This window comes from Metarhizium brunneum, chromosome 1 (assembly GCF_013426205.1).
Source record: "Metarhizium brunneum chromosome 1, complete sequence".
Classification (NCBI taxonomy): domain Eukaryota; kingdom Fungi; phylum Ascomycota; class Sordariomycetes; order Hypocreales; family Clavicipitaceae; genus Metarhizium; species Metarhizium brunneum.
Window position 1 is genome coordinate 3,116,850 of NC_089422.1, and position 22,011 is coordinate 3,138,860.

Genomic DNA, 22,011 nt, shown 5'->3' on the forward strand with positions numbered 1-22,011 from the left:
GTTGCGGACCACGGTGCGAAATCATTGTCCTCTCGTTTATGGCTTAGTACTCCGTACGATTCCGGCACCACTTTGGCAATTTCGCACCTCTGACATCTCACTCACCATGGAACAAAAAGTCCTCCACAACGATACTAATGACCAGACGCCCATTCAGTTCGCAGATTTGATCAAGCAAGGGGACGATGTCGAGATTGCCGAGCTTGACAAGTCGGGCAACGTTCAACGTCGCTGGCTTCATCGCCCAGACAATACCATAGCGATTGTCAGTTTCACCGTGCTCCAACACTCACTCACTCACTCACTCCACCACCAACCCATGAATCAATCTACTGACATTTCACGCGGCAGCTGGAGTCCAAAACCGAGCCAAACGGCATCATTCACAGCTCCGTGCGGGAATGGAAACGATTTCTCTCAGACGCCTTTCTGCCCATTGGATTTCCCCACTCCGTATCCAACGACTACCTCGCCTATCAAACGTATGATTCTCTGCAGGCCTTCTTCTCGACAATCACGTCCCTCCTGGCCAACCGAGCTTTGCTCCAGGGCCTGGGGGTGGGAGATGCCGACTCCTCCGCCACATTTGCGATGCTCATCACCATCCTCACGGATGCCACGTCCCGCATCGCCACCATCGTGTTCGCGCACCGCTTCGGCCTGCGCATCGAGCCCGACGCCAAGCGGTTCCGCTTCCTGGCCGACATCTTCAACGACTCGGCGTTTTTCCTCGAGCTCTACAGCCCCTACTTTGGAGACTACGGCAAGATCCTGGCCCTCTCTGTCGGGCAGGCTCTGCGGGCCCTATGCGGAGTGGCGGCCGGTGCTAGCAAGGCCGCCTTGAGCGTGCATTTCGCCAAACACGACAACTTGGCCGAGCTGAATGCCAAGGAGGCCAGCCAGGAAACGGCAGTGGGGTTGATTGGACTTGTCGTCGGCACTCTGGTGGTCAAGCTTGTGCAAGATCATCAGAGCGTCGTTTATTTGATGGTGGCTTTGGTCTTTGCGCATCTCTGGATGAACTATCTCGGCGTGAGGAGCGTTTGTATGACGACGCTTAATCGCCAGCGAGCTACGATTCTGTTCAGGGAGTACATGACGACGGGGAGGGTGCTTACTCCTGAGGCCGTGGCCGCGCGGGAGAACATAGTCTTGTGGCTTCCTGTGGTAGGTGGTCGCCTTGCCGAACGGGTTTGCAAGATTGAATTTGCCGAGAGCTACCAAAGGGCCGCTGCGAGCTGCAACGGGAGACGAGTCAAGGTGGTAGATGGGGAAAAGTACACCTTGTTTGTTACGGAGCCGCGCGACGGCCGTATTGGAGCCATCAAGGTACTGCTTTGGTTCGGCTGCGAACCCAGACACGCCGTTTTGGCGTGGTTTAAAGCAATGGAGACTGCGTGGTCGATGGATAAGGAGGGCTATCACGTCGAGACCTCTGCAGCACTCACGCAGAGGCACGCGGATGACGAGGACCTGTGGAAGTCACTGGGCCGGCTGGGCTGGGATCTGGAGGCGCAGGCCTTTGAGACGAGTGCGCCTATTCGACTCCGTGCCCAGTCAGCTGCCCGGAAGGACGAGTAGCTGCGCAAAGATTGATGGATGCGAAAATCATGTAGAGTAGCTTACGATTGACTCGCCAGAATGGCGAACTAGACGATTGGTATGAGAACGAACGAAGAGGGGAAACTTCTCCAAACATGGGGAGGAGTATATTGTACAAGAGCACAAGCTCGTCTATAACGCACGCAGGCAACTGGTTTAGATGCCGCCCAACGCCAAATGGTATCATACAGGTTTTCGTAAACTCTTTTCTTCCTTTTGTACAGAGTGAAGGCAATGCCAGTATTCAGCCGCCCTTGGCAGGGGCGTCACGCCAAACCCGTCCATCGCATGGCGCGCATCTTGACGCCCTCCCAGGTATTCAGCTTGGGCCGCACGTCCAGATAAAAGCTCGGCCCGGCCTTATCCTTGGCGCCCGGCCGCCCGGCATAAAAGTCAATCACGTATTCGACGCGAGTGCCGCATCGGTCAATGACCCAGTCGTGGCGGTCAAAGGGCGCGGTGTATCCGAGGATGGTGTTGATACGGGCGGTCGGCGTCATGCGGTCGTTTTTGTTGGCGAAGGATTCGAGTTTTGGCCCGCCGCAGCTGACAATCGCCTCTTGTCAGCACTGGGCGGGCGTCGAGGGACAAACCGAATGGTTTGGAAACATACCTTGATTTTGAGAGATACGGAGCCTCCCACTGCTTAATCTGCTGCCAGGCGCGTTCGTTGACGGCATTATGAATCGGCACCACGGTTTTCATGTCTGCGACTCTCGCATCGTAGCCCTTGCGCTTCATGGCGTCGAAAAACATCTTCTCCGAGGGATAGACCCAGTTCCCGGAGGCGTCGACGCCGGATTCGATTTCGGCGTTGGGTGCATTGGCGGATGCGCCGTGGTCTACGGGACATGCCTCGGACCCGGTGGCAGATCGGGGAATAGTCGAGATTACGCGATCAGTGGTGAGAGGAGCATTGCGAGGCTTGACTTCGGGGGTGGCTGGTGCCGTTGATGCTGACGTCCAGGGCATATAAGATGTTATTGCCTGCGTCCATGACTTGGACTGCGCTTGTGAGGTATGGTCCACGGGACATTGGGCGGCGGCGGCGGCTTGCGACTTGGTAGCTTCGGCTGCGCGAGCTTGGGAGAGCCATGCGTCGCGGGTTTTGTGATCGACGGGGCATGCATCCTCTTTATTCGCGGAAGACATTTTGGGATCGATCTTTGATGGTGGGAGGCGGTGTCGAGCTGAGGTGTGTGCCAATTAAGGCGCATTTGCTGGGACCTGCGGTGAAACTATCGCCAAATTTTTGGCGTCGGCATCGGGAATAGTCGATGACGGGAAATTGATTGTTAACAGTGGAAAATCGAGCCGCCGTTTTACCGGGTGCAGTTTACCGGCATTTGCCGCCCCATGCCAGTGGTTTTAGTGGTCCGCAGCCAGTGCTTATAGGGACTAGGCATTCTGAGCTCTAGTGCTAGTTATCAATGATAGTAATTGATTGACTGGATAGCTTCACACGAATCCCCCATTATTATTCTTTGATAAAAGACGTAGTATTATTTCTAGTGTCATTTTCGCTATGATCAGTTGCATGGAATATAGACAAGAAGTACTAAAAAAAATACTACCAGGAGTCGATAACAGCTCCTTCGCCACAAAATGTCGCGTCGATCTTGAACAGGACCAAAACCTCAGGGATTCTCCACGCAGCATCGAATCGCTTGTATTTCGCCCAAATTCAAGATCAGAATCCATGGCGAGAGCATCTACTGTAAGGTGATATCATGTCATGGATGAAATCATACATACCGAGGCCGACTTGAACACTTACCAGTTCAAGGGCGACGAGTATTAAACGCCGGAGAGCGTGCCAGATAGTATTTCGGCCGATGGGTGGATTGCACCACAGAGCGTGACGGAGAGTAGCAAGGAGACCGGGATATTCCCCGCGATAAGGCCCTGTCGGATATTGGTTCTAGAAACAAAGTGCAAAAGTTCTTGCATGCAGGTTTTTTCTTTTCAATGTAACCCGGAATTGTACTCGACAACTCTTAACAGAGTTGCATTGTGGTGTGGTGGTGGTGTGGTGAGACGTATCAGGTACAAAAGCAGTCCAGTCCTCGCCATGTGCAGCCGCATGTCGCGTGACGTCGCTGACATCCATAACCCCCAGTGCCAGCCAGCTTCTTCCTTGCCGCAACCCGTCACCCTCGATCTTGGGACCCCAGATCAGAGGCCATGTCTGCACATCCACCACAATGACAGGCCGCAGCACGCCATCGTCTTCGTCGGTGCTGCTCCCCATGCCCGGGCACCCGGGCTCATCATGGGCAACGTATCGCTCCAGAATGGCGTCCCTGCTCCGACACCAGGACACCAAGGTTCTCATCGCGTTTTGGCTATTCGGTGCGCTGCGCCTGATTTCTCAATGCCTCTTTCCGCTACAGATCCCGTGACAGCTGCGACTAACATGACGGTGATGCAACAGGCCTGATCAATAATGTTCTCTATGTCATCATTCTTTCGGCCGCCCAAGACCTCGTCGGCTCCTCTATCCCCAAAGGCGTCGTCCTCCTCGCCGATGTCATGCCGTCATTCTTCACCAAGCTCATCGCCCCGTACTTCATACACCACGTCCCGTACCGCGTGAGAGTCCTTGTCTTCATTACCTTGTCGGCCGTCGGCATGCTCATGGTTGCGTTAACGCCGCCGTCGAAATCGGTCTCGGTAAAGATGGTCGGGGTGGTGCTGGCGAGCCTAAGCAGCGGAGGAGGCGAGCTCAGCTTCTTGGGATTGTCGCACTACTATGGACACATAAGCCTTGTAGGATGGGGATCGGGGACCGGTGCTGCCGGCCTAGTCGGTGCCGGCCTGTACGTCGTCTTGACGGAGTGGTGGAGATTCAGCGTGAGAGACAGCTTGTTGTTTTCTGCGTGCCTGCCTGCTGTCATGTTTGTGAGCTTCTTCTTCATTTTGCCGCTGGATCCGTTGCGAAAGTCTTCGCAGCAGAAGGACTATGAAACGGTTCCAGACCAGGATCTTACGGAAGAGGATGTGGAGGATATGCCGCAGGGAGTGGCTTCGTCTGCGCTGCTGGCGCCAGGCCCGTCGAATGTTCACGCAGCTTACTCGCTACACAGCCTAGAGGGGTCAAGCTCGTTGAGAAACAACTTGAGGCGCGCCAAGTCTCTGTTTATCCCATATATGGCACCTCTTTTACTTGTGTACATCGCCGAGTACATCATCAACCAAGGGGTTTCGCCGACCCTCCTCTTTCCCATCGAATCGTCTCCTTTTGAAGAATATCGCGGCTTTTACCCCTTTTATGGATTCTTGTATCAGCTGGGCGTCTTCATTTCTCGATCCTCCACTCCATTTATCCGCATCCACACACTCTACGTCCCGTCCGTCCTGCAGGTTGGCAACATGGTGCTTCTGATTCTTCAAAGTTTGTTCTTCTTTATCCCTTCGGTGTATATTGTCTTTATCATTATATTCTGGGAAGGCCTGCTGGGAGGGGCAGTGTACGTGAATTGCTTCGCTGAGATTATGGAGAATATCCCTGAAGAAGAGCGCGAGTTTAGCTTGAGTGCTACCACTGTAAGTGACAGTGGAGGCATCTGCGTCGCGGCATTTGTGAGTATTTTGCTGGAGCCGAGTCTTTGTGCGTATCAGCTGGCGCATGGGAGGGATTGGTGCCGTCGGATTGAGGCCCAACGTAGTTGATCGGATAGAGAGGCACGATATTGTGGTTAATTTGGTAGATATATTTTTCTGATATATCAATATATGTACAAGTAACTCAATTCACGTCTTGTACTCTGGGAGGCTCCAACCCCCTGAATAGCGAATGCCCAATTCCATTTAGAAATTATAGCAAGTATACAGCGCAGCGATCAATCATTCTCCATTTATGTATCAGTATCAGTGACGCAAAAAAATCCAAAGCGCCTGCATTTTGATATCTGCCTGTTTGCTGGTAATGCATTCTTGCCGTCAAAACAAACAACTTATTGTGGGGCACCGAACGAACTACCTTTGTCCGCCTCACGAACTCCATACATCTTCGATATATCATCACCATGTTTCTCCAAGACCCTCTTCTCGCTTCACTCAAAAGCCATGGGCAAAATATCCTTTGCCACGCCCCTCCCACAACCAACACGCTCCGAAGTGCTGGAATGGAAATTCCCGAGGCCACACAACCACCTCGTTCTGACGGGCCGATCCCGCGCGGCTTGGCACACATCCTTCGTCATCCCCCAGCTCAACCTCCTCCTCGACGCCGGCCTCTGTGTCAACAAGCAAAGGCCAAAGCACATCTTTCTCACCCACGGACACGCAGACCACACGCTCCTAGCGTTCGCCTTTGTGAAAAGAGAAGATCCCCCAGACGTGTATTGCCCCGCAGAAATGAAGCACATCTTCGACACTCATATTCTCGGCACGACAATGATGAACCTGGGAGGCCTCGTTGAGGTAGGTGATGCAGAGAAGCAAGGCTACAAAGTAGACGACGCGAATGGAGAAACAGACGTCGACGGGCGAACGCCCCAGGAGCGGGCATTTCTAAACACCCACATCACCCACGGCGTCAAGCACGGAGACACAGTCCCGCTCCGGCGACTCAAGGGCATCACAGCCACAGCGTTCAACTGCGACCACACCGTTCCCTGCGTAGGATACGTCTTCTCATCCACTACTAACCGCTTGAAGCAAGAATACAAATCGCTCGCCGGGCCCCAGCTTCGGGATCTGCGACGGTCGGGCGTGGAAATCACAGAACCTCACTCGGTGCCCATGTTTGCGTTTCTGGGCGACACCACAATCGCCACCTTGGCTTCCGAGCCGCCCTGGCTGCGGGACGGGATCCCCGTTGTCATTACAGAGTGCAGCTTCTTGTACGAGGCCCACGCCGCGCAGGCGGACAAAACCAAGCACACAAAGTGGAGCGATTTGGAGCCCGTCATACGCATGTGGCCGGGAACTACCTTTATTTTGATCCATTTTAGCATGAGGTACTCGGATAGACAGGTTTGTCAGTTCTTCACGGACTTGGAGGATGCGCCGACGAATATGGTCATCTGGGCAGACCCGGAGGATTAAAGCCACGCAGGGTTTTTGATGAACCGACCACGGGGAGAGGCACGATTACATGTTGGCTAGGAATACCAACTGCCGGACGCTGGTTATCAGCTCCGAGTAATCGACACTAAAGCAGTGAGGGCGCTCTGACACCCTGTTCGCGTTTGTGATCAAGGCAAGCCGACCACTGCTCAACGGGGCTGCGGGCCAAATCGCACGATGAACCTGGGTCCTCGTAGAAACCATCTGCCAGGTCACTGGTATCTTGTCGTTGCAGGCTGGTTATCTGCCTGCAGAGCTCATTGCAACGGTCTTGCTACACTGAGTGTTTGATTGCTGTAGCTACTGTGCCCATAGTTGCTGACATATCGTCCTCCATGGCAATAACGCCGGTTGGGTCTCGACTCTCAACACCGTCGGGCACTCGATCTCGAGCAGTCTCCGAAAGGACTAGCAATGGTCCGGAAAGGTCACTTCGGAGTGGTATATATCTCGATCTTTGCACCTACTCAGACAAGAAGTGGACGCCGCCTCAGATTTTGCAACTAGCAAGTCTGCATTTCCGCGATCCGGACTAGAAGAGACGAAAAGAAGAGAATATATTCTCTGCTTCTTCTTTTTTTTCCTCACTCCAAGTTTTATCGGTGCCGGAATCCTTCCGATATACCAGGGCAGGTCCCCGGCCTAGATTTGGCGAAATGTGTTTCCACTTCATCTCATGGCACGTCTGCCCAACCTGCCGCCGCACCTTCAACAAGCAGCGAAACCTCGTCCCCTGCTGGAACGGCGAGATCCGACCCCATTGCATCTACAGACACGGATTGTCATGTCGGAATGGCGACTACTCGTCCGAGAAGCCGGAGATATATACCGATCTCGCTTGTCGTTTCTGCAGGACGTCAGACACCAATATCCGCGAAGGGCCAGTCGCACATGTTGATGTGAGGAAGCCCCAGCTCAGAAAACAGACCAAGTGTCTGTGGTTGGCGAGGAGATCTTTCTTTAGAGGGAGCGGTTATAATAAACTCGCCTGGAAGCTGAGGAAGAGGTAGATAAACTGTAGGGGACGTGGATTATACAATGGCGAGGTTTCTGAAAATATACATGGACTGGTTGGCAAAATATGACACATTCGACTAGCTCTTCATCTTTCAAATTTGTCACTGCCCAAAAAGGACAAATACATGCATCCTGTGCATATGAACAATATATATGTTTATGTACGTTAGGGTATTATGCACGCCATGTGCCCAAAATCAACTCCGGTTGCTTCCAATGCACTTCCTGTGAATCCCCCCCTCCATGCTGTATAGCATTTTCCCATGGCCAAAAATTGGTTTCAGCCAAGGTGTGTGAAAACATAGGCAAAATTGCGCCCAAACGGAACAAAAAGCCACAGGTTTAGTTATGTAAAGGAGAAAATGAGGGAAAATAACTCAAGACCCCAACTCGTATCGTACACTATCGGAAATTGTGGGCGGTTTTCAATAAATCCACCACTCCAAAGGCTGGCGCATCATGGCATCACAGACTTGCCTTTTAGTGCCTGTGATGGACCAAGACGAAGCAAGTCTTCCTGTCCAATGTAGAAAGTAGGCTTCTCTTTCAAATATTGCTCGTGGAAAAGCTTCAAGTAGGGACCAGGCATCTGCGTTCCGACGTCGATCTTGATTTGATCGTCCTTTCCGGTCCATAAATGTCGGACAAAAATGCCGTTACAGCCAGAATCAGTTTGCGGAAAGCCGTTGGCCTCGGTGCAGGGCAACTCCCTGATATGTTCCGTATAGTTGTAGCGGACGAACGTACCAAAACCGCCCTGGTCCGTCGGGCGTCCTGGAGCATTCAACCGGAATTCCTTGCATTCGGGATACGGGCTGTCATCGTCCGGACATTTGTTCCATGCATCCATTATCTTGTATGTCATGGGGTTATTTTGCGAAATGATGAAACCAGTGTTGAGATAGAGTTTGCCAAAGCGGTCCTTGTTCCAATCAGTGTCGGGGTCGACAGCAAGGGCCATGGAGTTGGTATCAGGATAAAGCCTCCAGTAATTCATGAGCCACTCAAAGGGAAGGTCCAGGTAGTGGAAGATTGCGTCAGAATCAAGGTAGATGCACACGTCATGCTCCTTGAGAATTTTCGAAATAACGGGGGGTTTCTTCCAAGATGCCCGGCGATCACCCGGGTCAACGGTGTTAATGTAGTAGTACTTGTATCCGTGAATGCGAGCTATCCTCTGTTAGCCAGCCAGGACCAGGAATCTCTAGCCAGTGGGGGCAACAAACATACCATACACATAATGATTCAAAAGACCAAGGGACAGGCCGTGCACACCTTTGGGACTGTCCCAGTCCATAACGTCTGGGCCAAACACTTGGCCAGACTCATTGAATAGGCGGTTGTCGAGATCGATGATGCAGAGATTCTCGCCCATGGGCTGCTGCCAATGTGCCGCTTCGGGCAATCTCCACTCGAAAGCATTATACGGCTTAAAAAAGGGTTGATCAGGCGTAAGGGCGGGCTTATACATTTGTTTAAGGAAGAATTTTCGAAGCTCGTCATCACTGGATGTTGCTGCAGCTGGCGTTTTGGAGTCTGGAGAAGGCCTCTGTATCGGCGTGGTGCTATTGTCGTCGGTGGTTGAGGGACGCGGTTGAGAATGTTGTGTATGGGGTCTATTGAGGCAATGAAGCCAAAAAAGTCAGCACAGCTCAGCCGGAGGGAGGTCGGTCTCGTAACCAGGAGGACAATAAAGCGTGTGTACCTGACAGGAAGATTCCAGGAGTCGAGATGGTTATATACTAGGCCGACGAAGGCTGCGACGAAGAAGATGGCCCCGACGAGGATGGCCATCCCCTTGGTCGAGCGCACAGAGTTGTTTAGCATGCTGGGCAGGGCGATCCCATACCATTCGAAGACTCGCGAGTGGTAAGACGGGCAGGGCCGCGAAGGCGTATGCGCTCAAGTGCCCCTGTGCCGGCTCGCGACGTTTTTATCGTGGGGAACCTGGGAGAGGTTGAGCGCTTTTGAACGAGTGGAGTGTGGGGGTCTGGTGCCAGACAACTCGCGGCCTGTCTGACAACAGCCCAACACAGGAACAAGCTTAGGAATGTTGACCAGACAACTCGCGGCCTGTCTGACAACAGCCCAACACAGGAACAAGCTTAGGAATGTTGACGGAACGATTGGCCCTGGCTGTGGTTTTCAAGAAAGGACGAAGGGTGAAGTAAAATCAAGTCAATACAAAAGAGAAACACAACCCCCCAGCTCTGACTTTCTTGCTTTCCAACGTCGCTTGAGGAATTGCAAATTTAGTTCCGACAATGAAATGGCGAAAAATAAAATAAAATCAAAAATACGGACAACTGAGAAGGGGAAAAGGGGTGGGCAAGGTGGCAGGAAAGGGACAAATTTGAGTTAGGGCAACCTCAGGGGAAACGGAGACTTAAGAGAGGGCCGGACTGAAGACAAGCGCCAGAACTATGGAACCAGACAACTTGACGCCGTGGTTTCGTTTAATGTTCGGCTGCAACAGGCGCACACCGACGTCGACAGAGAAGGATGAGAGAGACAGCCGTCGTCTTGCCAAGATATTGCCAAGTTTGCCAAGGAGGAGCATATGTCTACGCTGCGTCGTAAGGATAATGAGAGAGGCGGTTTTCTACGGAGTACGTGAGGACCGAAGTGAAGGTATCAGTTGTATAGACATGGACAGAGTAGTCTTCGGGGCAACACCACGGACGCGAGATCGAGCGCGGTGTCGATATACAAACAAAGGCCAAAAGGCCACAACAAAGCATCGATCAAAAAAGATGGAGGTCGTTCGTGGACAAACCGGCAATAACTGCCTCCTAGGTACCTAGTACTTGGAGGAGGACGCGTACGTGGCAGGGATGACACAAGCCAGAAATCGGTAGCGCTACTGCACCTTCCCTGCTTGTTCCCCGCCAGCCGCAGGGGCAAATCTAAGGGGTGCCATTTTCAAACATTCAATCTTCTTACTTAAACAAGAGGTGCGCATCCTGCGTCCCTGGTCTGGCGTCTTTTTGCTGCGTTTTATCACAAACGAAATCCTGAACCAGTCCTACGGTTGGTCAGGAACCTGTCTTGGCTTTGACTTTTGCTCCCCAGTTGCGTATTTGGTGCATAACCCGAAGCATTCACACGAACACGAGCAATGGACTCTACTCCGTACTCCGTACAGCAGCTGAATCGCCACGACGGCTTCCGACGGGGACTGGTGGCTTGTTTGTCGTGAAACATGTGGTCAGCCGTGGGGGCTAGGTTGACCGCCCTGTGTCCATCACCCGGAGCATCATCGGTCGCTATAGCCTCTCTGGACAGTTAGGGTTTGCTTGACGGCTTCGGATGAGCGGCATGGCATTTGCCATCTTGTGTCTCCTGGTCTAACCTTGTTCTAGGTTGAATCACAGTGCCGTCATGTGCTTGCGCACCTCCACAGCTGGGCGAGGAGTCGCACTACAGCAGCTCCCGCGGTCGACAGGCTCTTCGTTGCAGACAGAGCATTGTGTTTTGCGCATCGACATGGGCTTCTTGTTACGAATCTACCCAAAGCGGAGGACCTCCTACAGATGGAGATCGTATTGTGGTAGACATGTTGGTGTTCTATGTACAAGTTAGGATCCACTTTCGACGTCGTGAGGCTCTTTTCATGCTGCCAAATTGCGGCTGCGAGTTAAATTTAGCAGTCAAGCAAACGTGGCATTCGGACTTCTTTTGCGCCATCCGAAATACTACAAATTCCAGTCTCGCTGAGAAAGGTTGTTTATTCAGCCGTATAATATGGCCTCATGCTATCAATCTCAACCACATTCTCCTCCGAGCCATGGCCACAAGGTCGAACCGCGCAGTTTCAAAGTCTCCTTATGCATTTTTTCCCTGTTAAGCAGCCACAGAGGCGCACTGTGTGCGAATATCGCTCAAGTTTCTTGCAGACGCCTCAAATCACGAGTGGTCTGCTTACCTCCTGCCTCACTCGAGCCTATCACAGCTAACGCCAAGAAATAAGACGGTATTTAGCGCAACGCCTCTCGGACGCCGCCAACAACAGGCTACATCCATTGCCGATCTTTTCATATCGCACCTAGAATCGGAGCCTGCTCGGTCAACTTCGACCTCGACATGTGTGGTTCCATGTTTGCCGACAGCTTTTCCCACATCATACGGCATTTTCTAGAGCGCCAGACAGTACCGACCGGCCAAAGACCTGCTGGTGACTCCGCTTTCCATTAATACCAGGCTCGCAATACTGTTTCCCTTCGGTTCCTGGTCCGTGGAGTTCGTAATGGCCGAGACTACGGCAGGAAGCTGTATCTTGCAGCGCTCAGCAGAATGAAACACAGGCGACATGAGGCAGGAGGAATGAGTTCCATTGGCCCTTCAAGCCAAATCTCCTACTCTATCAAAGGATTTCCTCAGACCGGCCAATGAACGAGAATGGCAAACAAGACGTTAAAGCAAAACCTTGAGGTACGGCAAGACAGCAATACTGAAACAAGTCCATTTCTCCATCTCTAACGCGTGAGTTGCTCAAGCGCCGTTAGCAGGGTCGAGAATGAGCTGGTTCAACAAGTCGCACCGCTTCATCAGCTTCCTGGGCAAAGTTGTCCCCTCAAACTCGTCTGTGATATTATACATCTCTTTGACCGAACCCCAAACCGGCCAATCCATCTTTTGGCCATTGACAAAATTGAGCAGTCGTCTCTGGAAGCCGTTTACTAGCTCTGTATTATTAACAGGCGCGATGTCCTCGTTGTTAAAGAAGTCTGATGCGATTGTTAGCGTACAAGTCTCTCCGCTTCTCGAAAAATCAACTTACAGTCCAGATCCTGTCCATGCACAGCCGGTGGGGTAGACATTATATACCTTCTTGCTAGGCTCGGCAAAGAATTGGCAAGATTGTTCGCATTGCAAGCGAACACAATATCCGTGGTCCAATCCCATGCCATCTTTGAAACCTTGCTGGCATCATGATATTCATCTTGCAGCATTTTGATGGTTTCGCTGCTTGCATACGGCAGTTGCTGTCGTACCATGATGGGGAAATAGCCTGGCAAACCAGTGTCGTGCGATGTTCCCATCCCTTCGAGCGCCATACTACCTAAGATCAAAGCATTCAGCCCTTTGTAAAATTCGCCCCTTCTCAGCATGGCCAGTGGCAGATCTGGGATGATTTTGCCGTCGGGCGCAGGACCGAAACCATGGAGCGGGCCTATCTGGCCGCCGCCACTCTGTGAAGGCATCTGGTTAATTAGTTGATCGTTGATTCCTATCATGGTTTCTTCAGGAACTGATCGTAAACACCGCAGAGTTGTGCAATTTGCAGTCTTGAGCACTAGGTTGAACAACTCCTTCTGTCGCTCGGTAACATTTCGCTTCGGAGGCGCAGCAGGTGATGACAAGTACGCCTTGGACTATGTCAGTCAATCGCATGCCTATTAGGAACAACTTATCAAACCTGTTGGAATGGGAGCTTGCGACGACCCGCATATGCGACCATCAGATAGTATATCATACCGGCCCCAGCGCTCTGCCCAATGGTTGTGATGCGTTTGCCGTCACCTCCGAAATCTTTGATGTATTTGGAGGTCCATTCTGCTGCGGCAAGACAGTCGAGCATGCCAACATTGCCGTCCATATCCTCACCTTCAGCATACGTCCAGCCAGGCATCCCCAGTCTTTGGCGACAGTTTCTATCAGTATTTTGTGGTCGTACTTGGAGAGCACAGGAGAAGGAAGAGCCGCACCTATAATTGTTTGAAACGAATATGAACTTGTCAGCATGGTCCCGAAACATTCTATCAAACAGGCCCATGGGCGAGAACATAATATCCTTGCTTCCAAAAGCGTATGCGCTGCCAAAAAAGTTGTGCAGCACAGGAACATCGTCACCTGGATTCACCCCTTCGGGCACATAGACATCCAGAAACAAACAGTCTTCTCGGCCCCATGTCGTTCCGTTGATTTCGGGATACGGAATATAACCCGGCGCAGAGGCGATGCAAGCTGTGCTCGCCCAAGGCACTTTACCATCCTGGACACCGTGTACTTTGGGGAGTTTGGTGTCTGGTGCCCGAAAGCGTAGGTTACCCGTTGGCGCGTTGGCGAAGCGAATATTCTTGTAGATTTTGACTTTATGCCCAGAAATGGTTGTGTTATGGTATGTAGGGATATGCTGAGCGTATCCGAGATCAACAATGTCGTTCTTCGGAGCGTCATTTGTAGGTTTGGCAAACGTGCGTGCCAGGAGCGCAAGTACTAGCAGAGGAGAAAGGTTCAACACGGCCATGGTGTATATCTGTCATCAAATGATGGAACTGTCGCCCTGCTCTCCCTTTTCTACGGCCACATCAGCAACTTATCGTCTTTTTAAGTCGTAAGCTGGAACGATTGCTTCTTGTCCTAATCAGGCAAACGAGCAGTGCATCATCTTAAGGCGGATTCGAATTGTCCAGGCTATACTCACGACCCTCATCAACAATGCTGGCTTCAATTAACCGTCCACTCCATCGAGGCAGTGCTAACCGTGTAAGATGATTCGCAGCCTGCCGCAACCCGAGTCAGGCGAGACGACTGAGGCTGTTCACTCTTGTGGCCACGAGTTACATTCCTCGTCTGTTTAGAGGAATCTCTATATTTGACACACGAGCATTGCGTCTACTAGTTGCATAGTCTTACGAACCGCCCGCCTCTCGAGCATTTGCATATCGTTCAGCAATCGGCCGATCGAAGAAGGATTGACATGTTCTTATCTCAATCTGACGGCGCTATTGCCCAAAAGGGAAAACGAGGTCAGCGCCACACAAAGTAATTACGCCGACTGCATTACACGTCCCTTGACTCAGCCTCTTGATACTCGGCAACACAACATTCATATCTAGAACTGTCACCGCATATCTGAATGGGATGCTCTCGTTTGCCTGTTAGGGCCATTTGGTCGTCCTGCAATGCAATAGTATCCTTGAACGAACCAAGGGCGCACTGAGCAGCCAGGCGTGAATACTCGACACACCACAAATACCAAGATGCCATCCGGGGTGTCTGGTGAGCCGGATTTTCGAGTCATTTCCTTCCGACCCCAGCGCGGAGAAGCATTTGGATCCGCCAGGAAATATCAGCGTCGAAAGACGCACCAGAAGTCGAAGACGGGATGTTTGGGTTGTAAATTGAAGCGAGTCAAGGTTGAACGCACCCCTACGTACACTAGTCCACACCATACTTGATATCTCCCCCAAGACTAACGATACTGTCAAAAGTGTGACGAAACTCTCCCATCATGTTCCCGGTGCCGAAGAAACAGTGCCTGGTGCAGCTACACCACCCAAGAGTTTGGGTCCGGCAGGTTGTGCAGCCAGGATGAGGCACGCTCAATTAGTTCGGGCCATGAACTAAACCGCCTCGGTTGTCTCGAATCATCACCCGCAATTCACGGCTTTGACCCGGAAATGGAGCAAACAGGCGACGGGACGCCGCGCAACGTCCTCATGAACCACTTCCATCACGTATTCCTGGAGCTGCAAGTCATAGGCGCGAGAGAGCTCTCCCCCATCCTGGCTCTTGGGTTATGCCGCCCATTCCTGATGAACTCCATCTTTGCTCTCTCGGCGTCCCATCTCCGCTTCAAATCTGTATCCAATGCGTCGCATCGCGTGGCCGAACACTTTCAACAAGCACTAGCCATCAAGAATTTCCAGGGTGCACTGGCTTCGCCCCTGGACCAACAGACTGCTGATGCGCTGCTCCTAACGGCCATGTTTCTCAACCTGCTGTCATTTTCGGCGGTAGAGGACGAGGATATCGGGAATTCGTGGGTATACAACAATCATCCTGACAGGCTGGGGTGGTTTTCGCTCTCACTGGGTATGAAGCCTCTCATCTACGCGACAGAGACATTTCGAGAGAATACTATTCTGAACTGGCTGTTTGACTCATCCGATGATGAAGCAAAGTCTTTTCATGGTTCATGGGAGTTGATGCACTTGCATGACGTTCCTCTTCATTGGTTGGACCTGGTTGGCTTGACGCGGGATTCCCAGCCTGACGCCAAGTTCTTTCACCCTATTAGGATTCTGAGTGAGACTAATAAGCTGGAGCCAAGCCCTAAGAATTTCTTTCTCTATGTGAGTATGATTGGGTCCTTGGACGTTGATTTCCGCACCGACCTGGAGAGGCGGCATGAGATGGCCATGTGGCTCATGGGATATTGGTTGGGGCTGCTACTTCGGTATGACTTTTGGTGGCTTCGGAAGAGGGTAAGAAGAGACTTTCGTGCCGTCTGTAGGAAACTGATGGACAATGGCGTGAGGGACAGGCCGGGCGCGGAGGGTGTGATGTGGAGGATGCTGGTGGATGACTTGGAGAAGGCCCCTTACTGGAAGAGTCTTCCACACGGTGGTCGAGTCTGCGAAGAAGTATAGATGGGGCAGGACGTGGTGAAGGTAGCATGACAATCTGAAGCGTGCGACCCAGGTGCAGTGTAGGATCATCATCATCGGATGCGACCATAGTATCAAGGTGCCACCAACATGCTACATCTCACATATTTGCATGGTAAGATATGTATGTATATCATCTCCAGCTGGCACAGCCAGGACAAGGCAAACCAAGACTAAAGGGTATCAATAGGTTTCAAGCTCGCGTCATCTGCTCGATATGTACTCCGTACGGAGTAAGTAGTGAGGGGAAGGAGACGGACAACGGCGCAGCTTTGGTTCGTCCCGATGATACCTGGCGCATGGATCAAGTACGAGTCGCACAGAGAATACGATGTGTTGCAAAATGTATCCATGAACAGAGCCGCTGTGGCGCTGAACCTTGGAAGTCATATGCATGAGGCCAGCAACCCCCGTTGGTGGCGATGTTGGGGGCCACGGAAACGGCAAGAAGAGGCCTGATTCTGGCTGTGTCTGTTCTCTCTACCGTCTGCTTATATTCGCTGCATTCACGATGCATCGGATATACGTATCCCAAAGAGCGTCAGGCTCAGAGACCAGCGCGTAACTCTGGCGCAGCTGCTCGAGATGGCTACACCCGGATGGATGCTTGGAACGACTTGCAACACGGTCAGCCGAGTTGGGCACCGGCAGACGCAAGTTTTCGAACAGGCCAATATCAACATGGTCCTGCGGCAGCGCAGCGCACGCTTGTTGCCGCACCCAACAAAGGCCGTCGATATTTTTTTCTTTTTTTTGCAACCGCGCGGTTTCACTTCTTCATCTCCACGCTTTGCTGGTTTCACAGCGCCTTTCTGCCGCCCTTTAGGAGTACACATCGGCCGGAAGGGTTCCTTCAAAACATGCAGCAGGCCAATAGCGGGAATCTCAGTCTGCATATTTTGCAAAAAGGGCCACAGGGAAGGGGCAGAAGGAGGGGGGATGATATCACGGCAAGTCTGCAAGCGCATCGTTGTCAAATGCTGTGCTTCCACGAGACGCGCGACCGTGCAAATCGGGTGCGACTCAGCCATCTGCCAATTGGCTGCCTCCGTTATGGTGTACTTTGCCGTTGTGCTTGTCTCCTGGGGATTTGCGACGAGCCGGGAGACAGGACGGGAGGATTTGCTTGGGACATGCTCTCCAGATGTCCCGTTCGGATGCTTGCTCTCTCTCTCGCCCTGCCGGTGAATCACCAGCGCGCGTCGCTCGAGTGACAAGTAAATGCGAACTGATTATTATTTTCTTCGCTACTCGGCGATTGAAACTTGTTATTCAGGGCATCCAGCACTGCAGTCATGTGCGTGAGAATGAGTCGGACTGATTCCTCGACGTTTCGCACAGCTGATGCCTTATAAAGTCAGCAACAGCCGACGCCTGTCTGAATTTGGTCCTCTCTTTTTGCTCTCTTTCTTTCTGTGTCACTCTCTACCGCGTCTGGGAGACTCAAAGCCTCGATATATATATGAATATACATATTTATATTTCCCTCTCCTCGAGCTGGCTCGCGCGCGTCTACTAGCTTGGGAAAACAACGCAGGCACCAAGTCCATCCAGCCAAGTTGGAGACAATTCTCCCCCCCCCTCCCCCCCCCCTTCTCACAGCGCCTGAAGGGACATCCCGTAACAGCACCATGTCTGGGCTCACCGTCTACGAAGTCCGCTTCGGAGTCGGCAACTGTCTGCACTACGGCGTCTTCGTGCAAACCGGCAGCGACGGCGCTGGCATGCTTATGGACGTCCGGGGCTCCGTCAACGCCGGGGGCAAGCTCGTCTTCAATTCCCGCAGCGAGATGCTCGCGCGCTTCGACATGAAGACCCCCATGGGCGCCATCGACGAGCACGACGTCTACACGCTGGAGAATGTCTGCCGCAGCGTCGATCCGCCCGACACGCAGTACGGTACCACCTCCTTGTCCGGAGGGTCCAGCCCTATTTGCCGCTGCAGCGAGTGGAACGACAGGGTCTGGGGCGCCATTTATTCGTCTGGCATCATCAAGGGACAGTGCTTGGGTCTCGAGGGGTGATACATGCATGCGGGCTGCAAACGTGGGGGCGGTGTTGTTGGTAATAGGACATAATTTGCAGAGGGATTGGTTGGTTTTTCGTGTGATGGTGTTCTGCTGGAAGTAGTGGAGAAAAGGACGAGGCATGAGTTTCATACTAAATGCTGATGAATTTCTGGAGGGTTTTTTCCCCTTTTGTTCCCCCTCTTCTCATGGTCTTGTATATCCCGGGGTGTGGCGATGAAAAACGTCGGCTTGCTGAATTCTACCCTAGGATGCGAAAATGGTGTGCCTCCGTGTTTAGCACGTCCTCGTCTAAACTGATGACGTCGGGCGTCGAGAAGACGAGATAGAAGTACTTTAATGTCTTGGCCAGCCAGAAGCTCTGAAGGGGGGTTGTGGGATTCGTTATTAGCTGCGCCGTGACGGTCTGCAAGCCCAGTCAGTACAAGACTCACCTCCATAGAGTCCATCTTGGGCAAGGGATACCGTGCAACGATGACATCAAACACGGCTGCATTTGCATAGTTGGTCCTCATTGTCGATGGTGGTGAACATGTCCCACGCCGTGTTTGGAAGGCCTTGTCGCCCGTGATTCTGTACAGGTAGAAGACGCTCTCGATGGCCTCGGGTCGCCGGATATATCACAGGTCCTTGCCGGCGGTGAATCCCTCTGGGAGATGCGGCTTCCGCTCTCCTCCTCTTGTGGTCCCAGAGGGCTTCCTGCCAGGGGCACTGAAAACGATGCTCCCAGGGCACCGTGTCCAGAAAGGCCCTGGCCATGGCCTGGTACTTGTCCTCGCCTCCTCGGAGCAGCTCGTGCATCTTGGGGAGGTGCTCGAACAGAGAGTCCTCGCCGGCGCCAGGAATGAAGCCATCGCCGCCGACCACGTCCTCGTCTCTCATCGAAATCCCCATGGGCCACGCGCCGGGGATGTCTCCAACGTGTTGGCCTTTGGGCTCGTCGACACACCAATGTCGATCCGGCAGACGGCCTCGGCGGCCTCGTCGAATTCATCTCGCAGGCCCATGATCCACAGCGTGTCCAACGAGCCGACCAAGGTGGCCGCCCATCCGGAGGACTGATCCCTCGGCCCGCCGCTCACCGGCAGCGGCGCATCCTTCATCCACGCAAGTTCCCGGTAGCTCTTCCAGTTTTCCCAAAACAGCCCACGCACCTCTATCAGCCGGGCTACGGCGCTCTCCAAGTCTTCGGGCGCAGACTGATGCTTTATCGGTACACTGTGCCGGTGAACGCAGAGGTCTCGGGAGAGACACTTGGCTGGTCGATTGGCGGCCGAAGTCGACCCTGCTCCAGTCAAAGCTGCTTGTGACATGCTGGACGCGTCTCTTCGGGGCGGCGTCGTTCATCCAGTGCTTCAATCTGCCCATGTGCGTCGGTGGCTCGGGATACACCACGTAGCGCAGCTACCAGAAAGCGAACACGACGAGGGCCGCGACGGTGATGTCTCTGCGCAGGGCGGCAGGGACAAACATGGCTGCCGGGGGGATTTCATGGCGAGCCGGGTGAGAACAAAGCAAAGGCTGCAAAAGAGATCACGGAGGGTGAAGATTGTTCCGCATCTCGTTGATGGAAATGGCAATCATAATAGCCTAACAGTTGCTTCAATGGCTGATGGCAAAAGGCCAAGAGGAGCGAAAAGGGGGAGGGCCTTGTTCCATTCCTATCACAGAAGGCAGGTCAGGCATGCCATCACTTGAGGTCCAGAGCAGTAAAGACTTGACAGGACTATACTCACTCGGCTATGTTCTCATGGGGCCATGGCTATGAGCTGGAGAACAAAAGCCCAGATTCGTTGGGCACGTCTCTAATGCGCCGTGGACGTTGGTTGAGTCTGCTGGTTCCATCGCAATGAAAAGAATATAGAGAAAAAAAATGAAGTAAAGAAGGAAGTAAAGAAGGAAGTAAAGAAGGAAGGAGGGAAGAAAGGAGGGAAGAAAGGAAAGAGCGGGTGGAAACGCCATTCATTTACCGGGAGTTGTGGAGATGCAACCAGTTGACTCTTCACTGGTTCGCTTAACGGTTCCCTCAGACTCGACGAGAACAACAAAAGCCGGCGCCACTCTCCGTTCAAAGCACAAGTCAAAACAGTGAGCTGCATGCAGTTGATGTGCATGCCGCTTCCTTTGTTGGCAGAAATTATGTGCAACGCTGGGTTTGCCTTGGCATTATTCGCAACTAAACAGTGGTTCCTGAAATGAACACGTCAGGAACTCACTTGAACCAACTACTTCACGGCCAGTGCTCAGCAAAGCCAGCAGAGCCAACATGCATTGTTTCAAAGAAAAGAGAATCGGGTGACTTTTTTTTAAAACGCCGTCATATGCATGCCCCAGCAAGACTTGCGCCTCGTGCAATCACACCACGCGTACTTACCGCATAACTACAGAATCCATGAAGTTCACACAAAGTTCACGGCATCTCCTCTACCAGGTGACCCTTTTCCCAACACATCGAGAGAGGACATGGGGTTGGTTCTCGCAGGGTATTACCATTTCGGTCCTCAAGCAAAGTATGCTCTCCTCGTCCGAGGCGTGTTCAGCCAGCGACCCTCTTCACTCTCCTCTTCCTGCAGCTGCCGGTGAATTCAGCGCCGCCGGCCTGCTTCGCGAGTCTTTGAAGTGAATCTGAACAGATGGCTGGCATCATGTTTCAATCTCGAGCGTCGAGGTATATAAGTCTCGTCATGTCTGCCCATGAGAGGAGTTGGGCGGCAAGGGCTCACACCGCGCTTCACACGACGAAACTGCACCCGACGGCATTTGTCCCCCCTCGCCAGATTTACCATATCCATTTGGTATCATCGATACGCAAAACACCAACATCATGTACACCGGCATCAATCCTACGAAGTCGACTGACGAAAACCGCACGTCGCTTGGCGAAGACGAAGGCTGGATTCCCATCAGGCTGGGCCGAAGACCAGCAGGACACCCTCGATTCCCCCAATCGCCCGGTCCCCCTCCGTCCGGGCCACTCCCTGATCGTCCAACCCCACGGTCAAAGACGACTCCAGGGCATGCTCAAGGTCGGGCCTTGCAAGCACAAACGATTCAGGAGGTCAGGAAGGGTTTGGTCAGGAAGGTTTTGGACACCACGTTCGACCAAGCGGGGAAAGACTTAATCGTCCGGAGGAGCCTCTATAAGTCTGGAGGAAAAAGGGGAATTGACAAAAATACGGGAAGGCCCTACAGAACGGCGGTAAAGGCTTTATTGGAGGCCCTGGAGCCGGGCCACCTGTCCGAGGAGGAGCAGAACGCGGTTTTTGAGCATCTTGAGTGGCCAGTCTTTTGCCAGGAGTGCAAGGAAGACAAACCCGCCTGTGAATTCGATTCATACTCTAGACGGTTCTGGGCCATTGAAGATGAAGAGTGGGTTTTCCTACACGGTGAAAAATGCACAACTTGCAAAAAAGAAGAGCTTTCTTCGCTAGGAATTCAGCACCAGAGCTCGTACTCCGTTCCAGGAGGCAGCCGAGGTAGGGCATGAGGCTCTGCCCTCGAAACGCCTGCCAACTTGCCGTCTTGCTTGGCAGCCCTGTCAGCAGTTCACTTTGCTCGAGGCCCTTTTTTTTCTACTGCCTTGTCGACTCTTTCGCAAGGCACCTCTGCATTCGACTCGGGTTTTTGGGGGCCGCCAAGGGGCCACGATGTGCCGGGACCAAACGGGCAGACAAATTGCCGGGACAAGGCTGCATTGCCAGGGCCTTCTGCCGGGTAGCCCAAGAAGGAAGGAGAGAAATAGGACGCTCGGTGGATTTCGTCGCAGGATCTGTGTGTGGGAAAGAATAGTTGATGGGGGATGAATAGAGAATCTTGAAATTGATGCTTGGCCCCGAAACCTGGTGATGGATCGCCCTGTGTAGTAGAGGGCCTTCTCGCCCGACAACTGGACGTGA

At 52.7% G+C, this 22,011-nt stretch overlaps 10 protein-coding genes across 10 annotated transcripts; 6 read left to right on the forward strand and 4 right to left on the reverse strand.

Moving 5' to 3' along the window:
* Positions 1 to 106: 106 nt before the first annotated feature.
* G6M90_00g009540 (uncharacterized protein) lies at positions 107 to 1,581 on the forward strand (the record flags this gene model as incomplete). The annotated part of the gene is made up of 2 exons (XM_014694074.1): positions 107 to 265; positions 352 to 1,581. 2 exons carry the CDS (start codon positions 107 to 109, stop codon positions 1,579 to 1,581), a joined length of 1,389 nt encoding a protein of 462 aa, XP_014549560.1.
* A 287-nt stretch (positions 1,582 to 1,868) lies between these two features.
* Positions 1,869 to 2,754, reverse strand: G6M90_00g009550 (uncharacterized protein; the record flags this gene model as incomplete). The annotated part of the gene is made up of 2 exons (XM_014694073.1): positions 1,869 to 2,148; positions 2,216 to 2,754. The coding sequence occupies 2 exons, from the start codon at positions 2,752 to 2,754 to the stop codon at positions 1,869 to 1,871; spliced, it is 819 nt and encodes a 272-aa protein (XP_014549559.1).
* A 1,052-nt stretch (positions 2,755 to 3,806) lies between these two features.
* On the forward strand, positions 3,807 to 5,274 carry BTN1_1 (Protein BTN1; the record flags this gene model as incomplete). The annotated part of the gene is made up of 2 exons (XM_014694072.1): positions 3,807 to 3,954; positions 4,037 to 5,274. 2 exons carry the CDS (start codon positions 3,807 to 3,809, stop codon positions 5,272 to 5,274), a joined length of 1,386 nt encoding a protein of 461 aa, XP_014549558.1.
* A 396-nt stretch (positions 5,275 to 5,670) lies between these two features.
* Positions 5,671 to 6,654, forward strand: TRZ2 (tRNase Z TRZ2; the record flags this gene model as incomplete). Its single annotated transcript, XM_014694071.1, has 1 exon — positions 5,671 to 6,654. The coding sequence occupies one exon, from the start codon at positions 5,671 to 5,673 to the stop codon at positions 6,652 to 6,654; it is 984 nt and encodes a 327-aa protein (XP_014549557.1).
* Positions 6,655 to 8,149: 1,495 nt separating this feature from the next.
* On the reverse strand, positions 8,150 to 9,519 carry G6M90_00g009580 (uncharacterized protein; the record flags this gene model as incomplete). The annotated part of the gene is made up of 3 exons (XM_014694070.1): positions 8,150 to 8,862; positions 8,923 to 9,308; positions 9,398 to 9,519. The coding sequence occupies 3 exons, from the start codon at positions 9,517 to 9,519 to the stop codon at positions 8,150 to 8,152; spliced, it is 1,221 nt and encodes a 406-aa protein (XP_014549556.1).
* Positions 9,520 to 12,183: 2,664 nt separating this feature from the next.
* patB_0 (Carboxylesterase patB) lies at positions 12,184 to 13,942 on the reverse strand (the record flags this gene model as incomplete). Its single annotated transcript, XM_066129670.1, has 4 exons — positions 12,184 to 12,419; positions 12,473 to 13,067; positions 13,112 to 13,331; positions 13,401 to 13,942. 4 exons carry the CDS (start codon positions 13,940 to 13,942, stop codon positions 12,184 to 12,186), a joined length of 1,593 nt encoding a protein of 530 aa, XP_065985613.1.
* A 1,156-nt stretch (positions 13,943 to 15,098) lies between these two features.
* G6M90_00g009600 (uncharacterized protein) lies at positions 15,099 to 16,070 on the forward strand (the record flags this gene model as incomplete). Its single annotated transcript, XM_014694068.1, has 1 exon — positions 15,099 to 16,070. The coding sequence occupies one exon, from the start codon at positions 15,099 to 15,101 to the stop codon at positions 16,068 to 16,070; it is 972 nt and encodes a 323-aa protein (XP_014549554.1).
* Positions 16,071 to 17,719: 1,649 nt separating this feature from the next.
* On the forward strand, positions 17,720 to 18,112 carry G6M90_00g009610 (uncharacterized protein; the record flags this gene model as incomplete). The annotated part of the gene is made up of 1 exon (XM_014694067.1): positions 17,720 to 18,112. The coding sequence occupies one exon, from the start codon at positions 17,720 to 17,722 to the stop codon at positions 18,110 to 18,112; it is 393 nt and encodes a 130-aa protein (XP_014549553.1).
* A 244-nt stretch (positions 18,113 to 18,356) lies between these two features.
* On the reverse strand, positions 18,357 to 19,428 carry G6M90_00g009620 (uncharacterized protein; the record flags this gene model as incomplete). Its single annotated transcript, XM_066129671.1, has 3 exons — positions 18,357 to 18,521; positions 18,602 to 19,029; positions 19,065 to 19,428. The coding sequence occupies 3 exons, from the start codon at positions 19,426 to 19,428 to the stop codon at positions 18,357 to 18,359; spliced, it is 957 nt and encodes a 318-aa protein (XP_065985815.1).
* A 1,511-nt stretch (positions 19,429 to 20,939) lies between these two features.
* Positions 20,940 to 21,602, forward strand: G6M90_00g009630 (uncharacterized protein; the record flags this gene model as incomplete). The annotated part of the gene is made up of 1 exon (XM_014694065.1): positions 20,940 to 21,602. The coding sequence occupies one exon, from the start codon at positions 20,940 to 20,942 to the stop codon at positions 21,600 to 21,602; it is 663 nt and encodes a 220-aa protein (XP_014549551.1).
* Between the last annotated feature and the right edge of the window lie 409 nt (positions 21,603 to 22,011).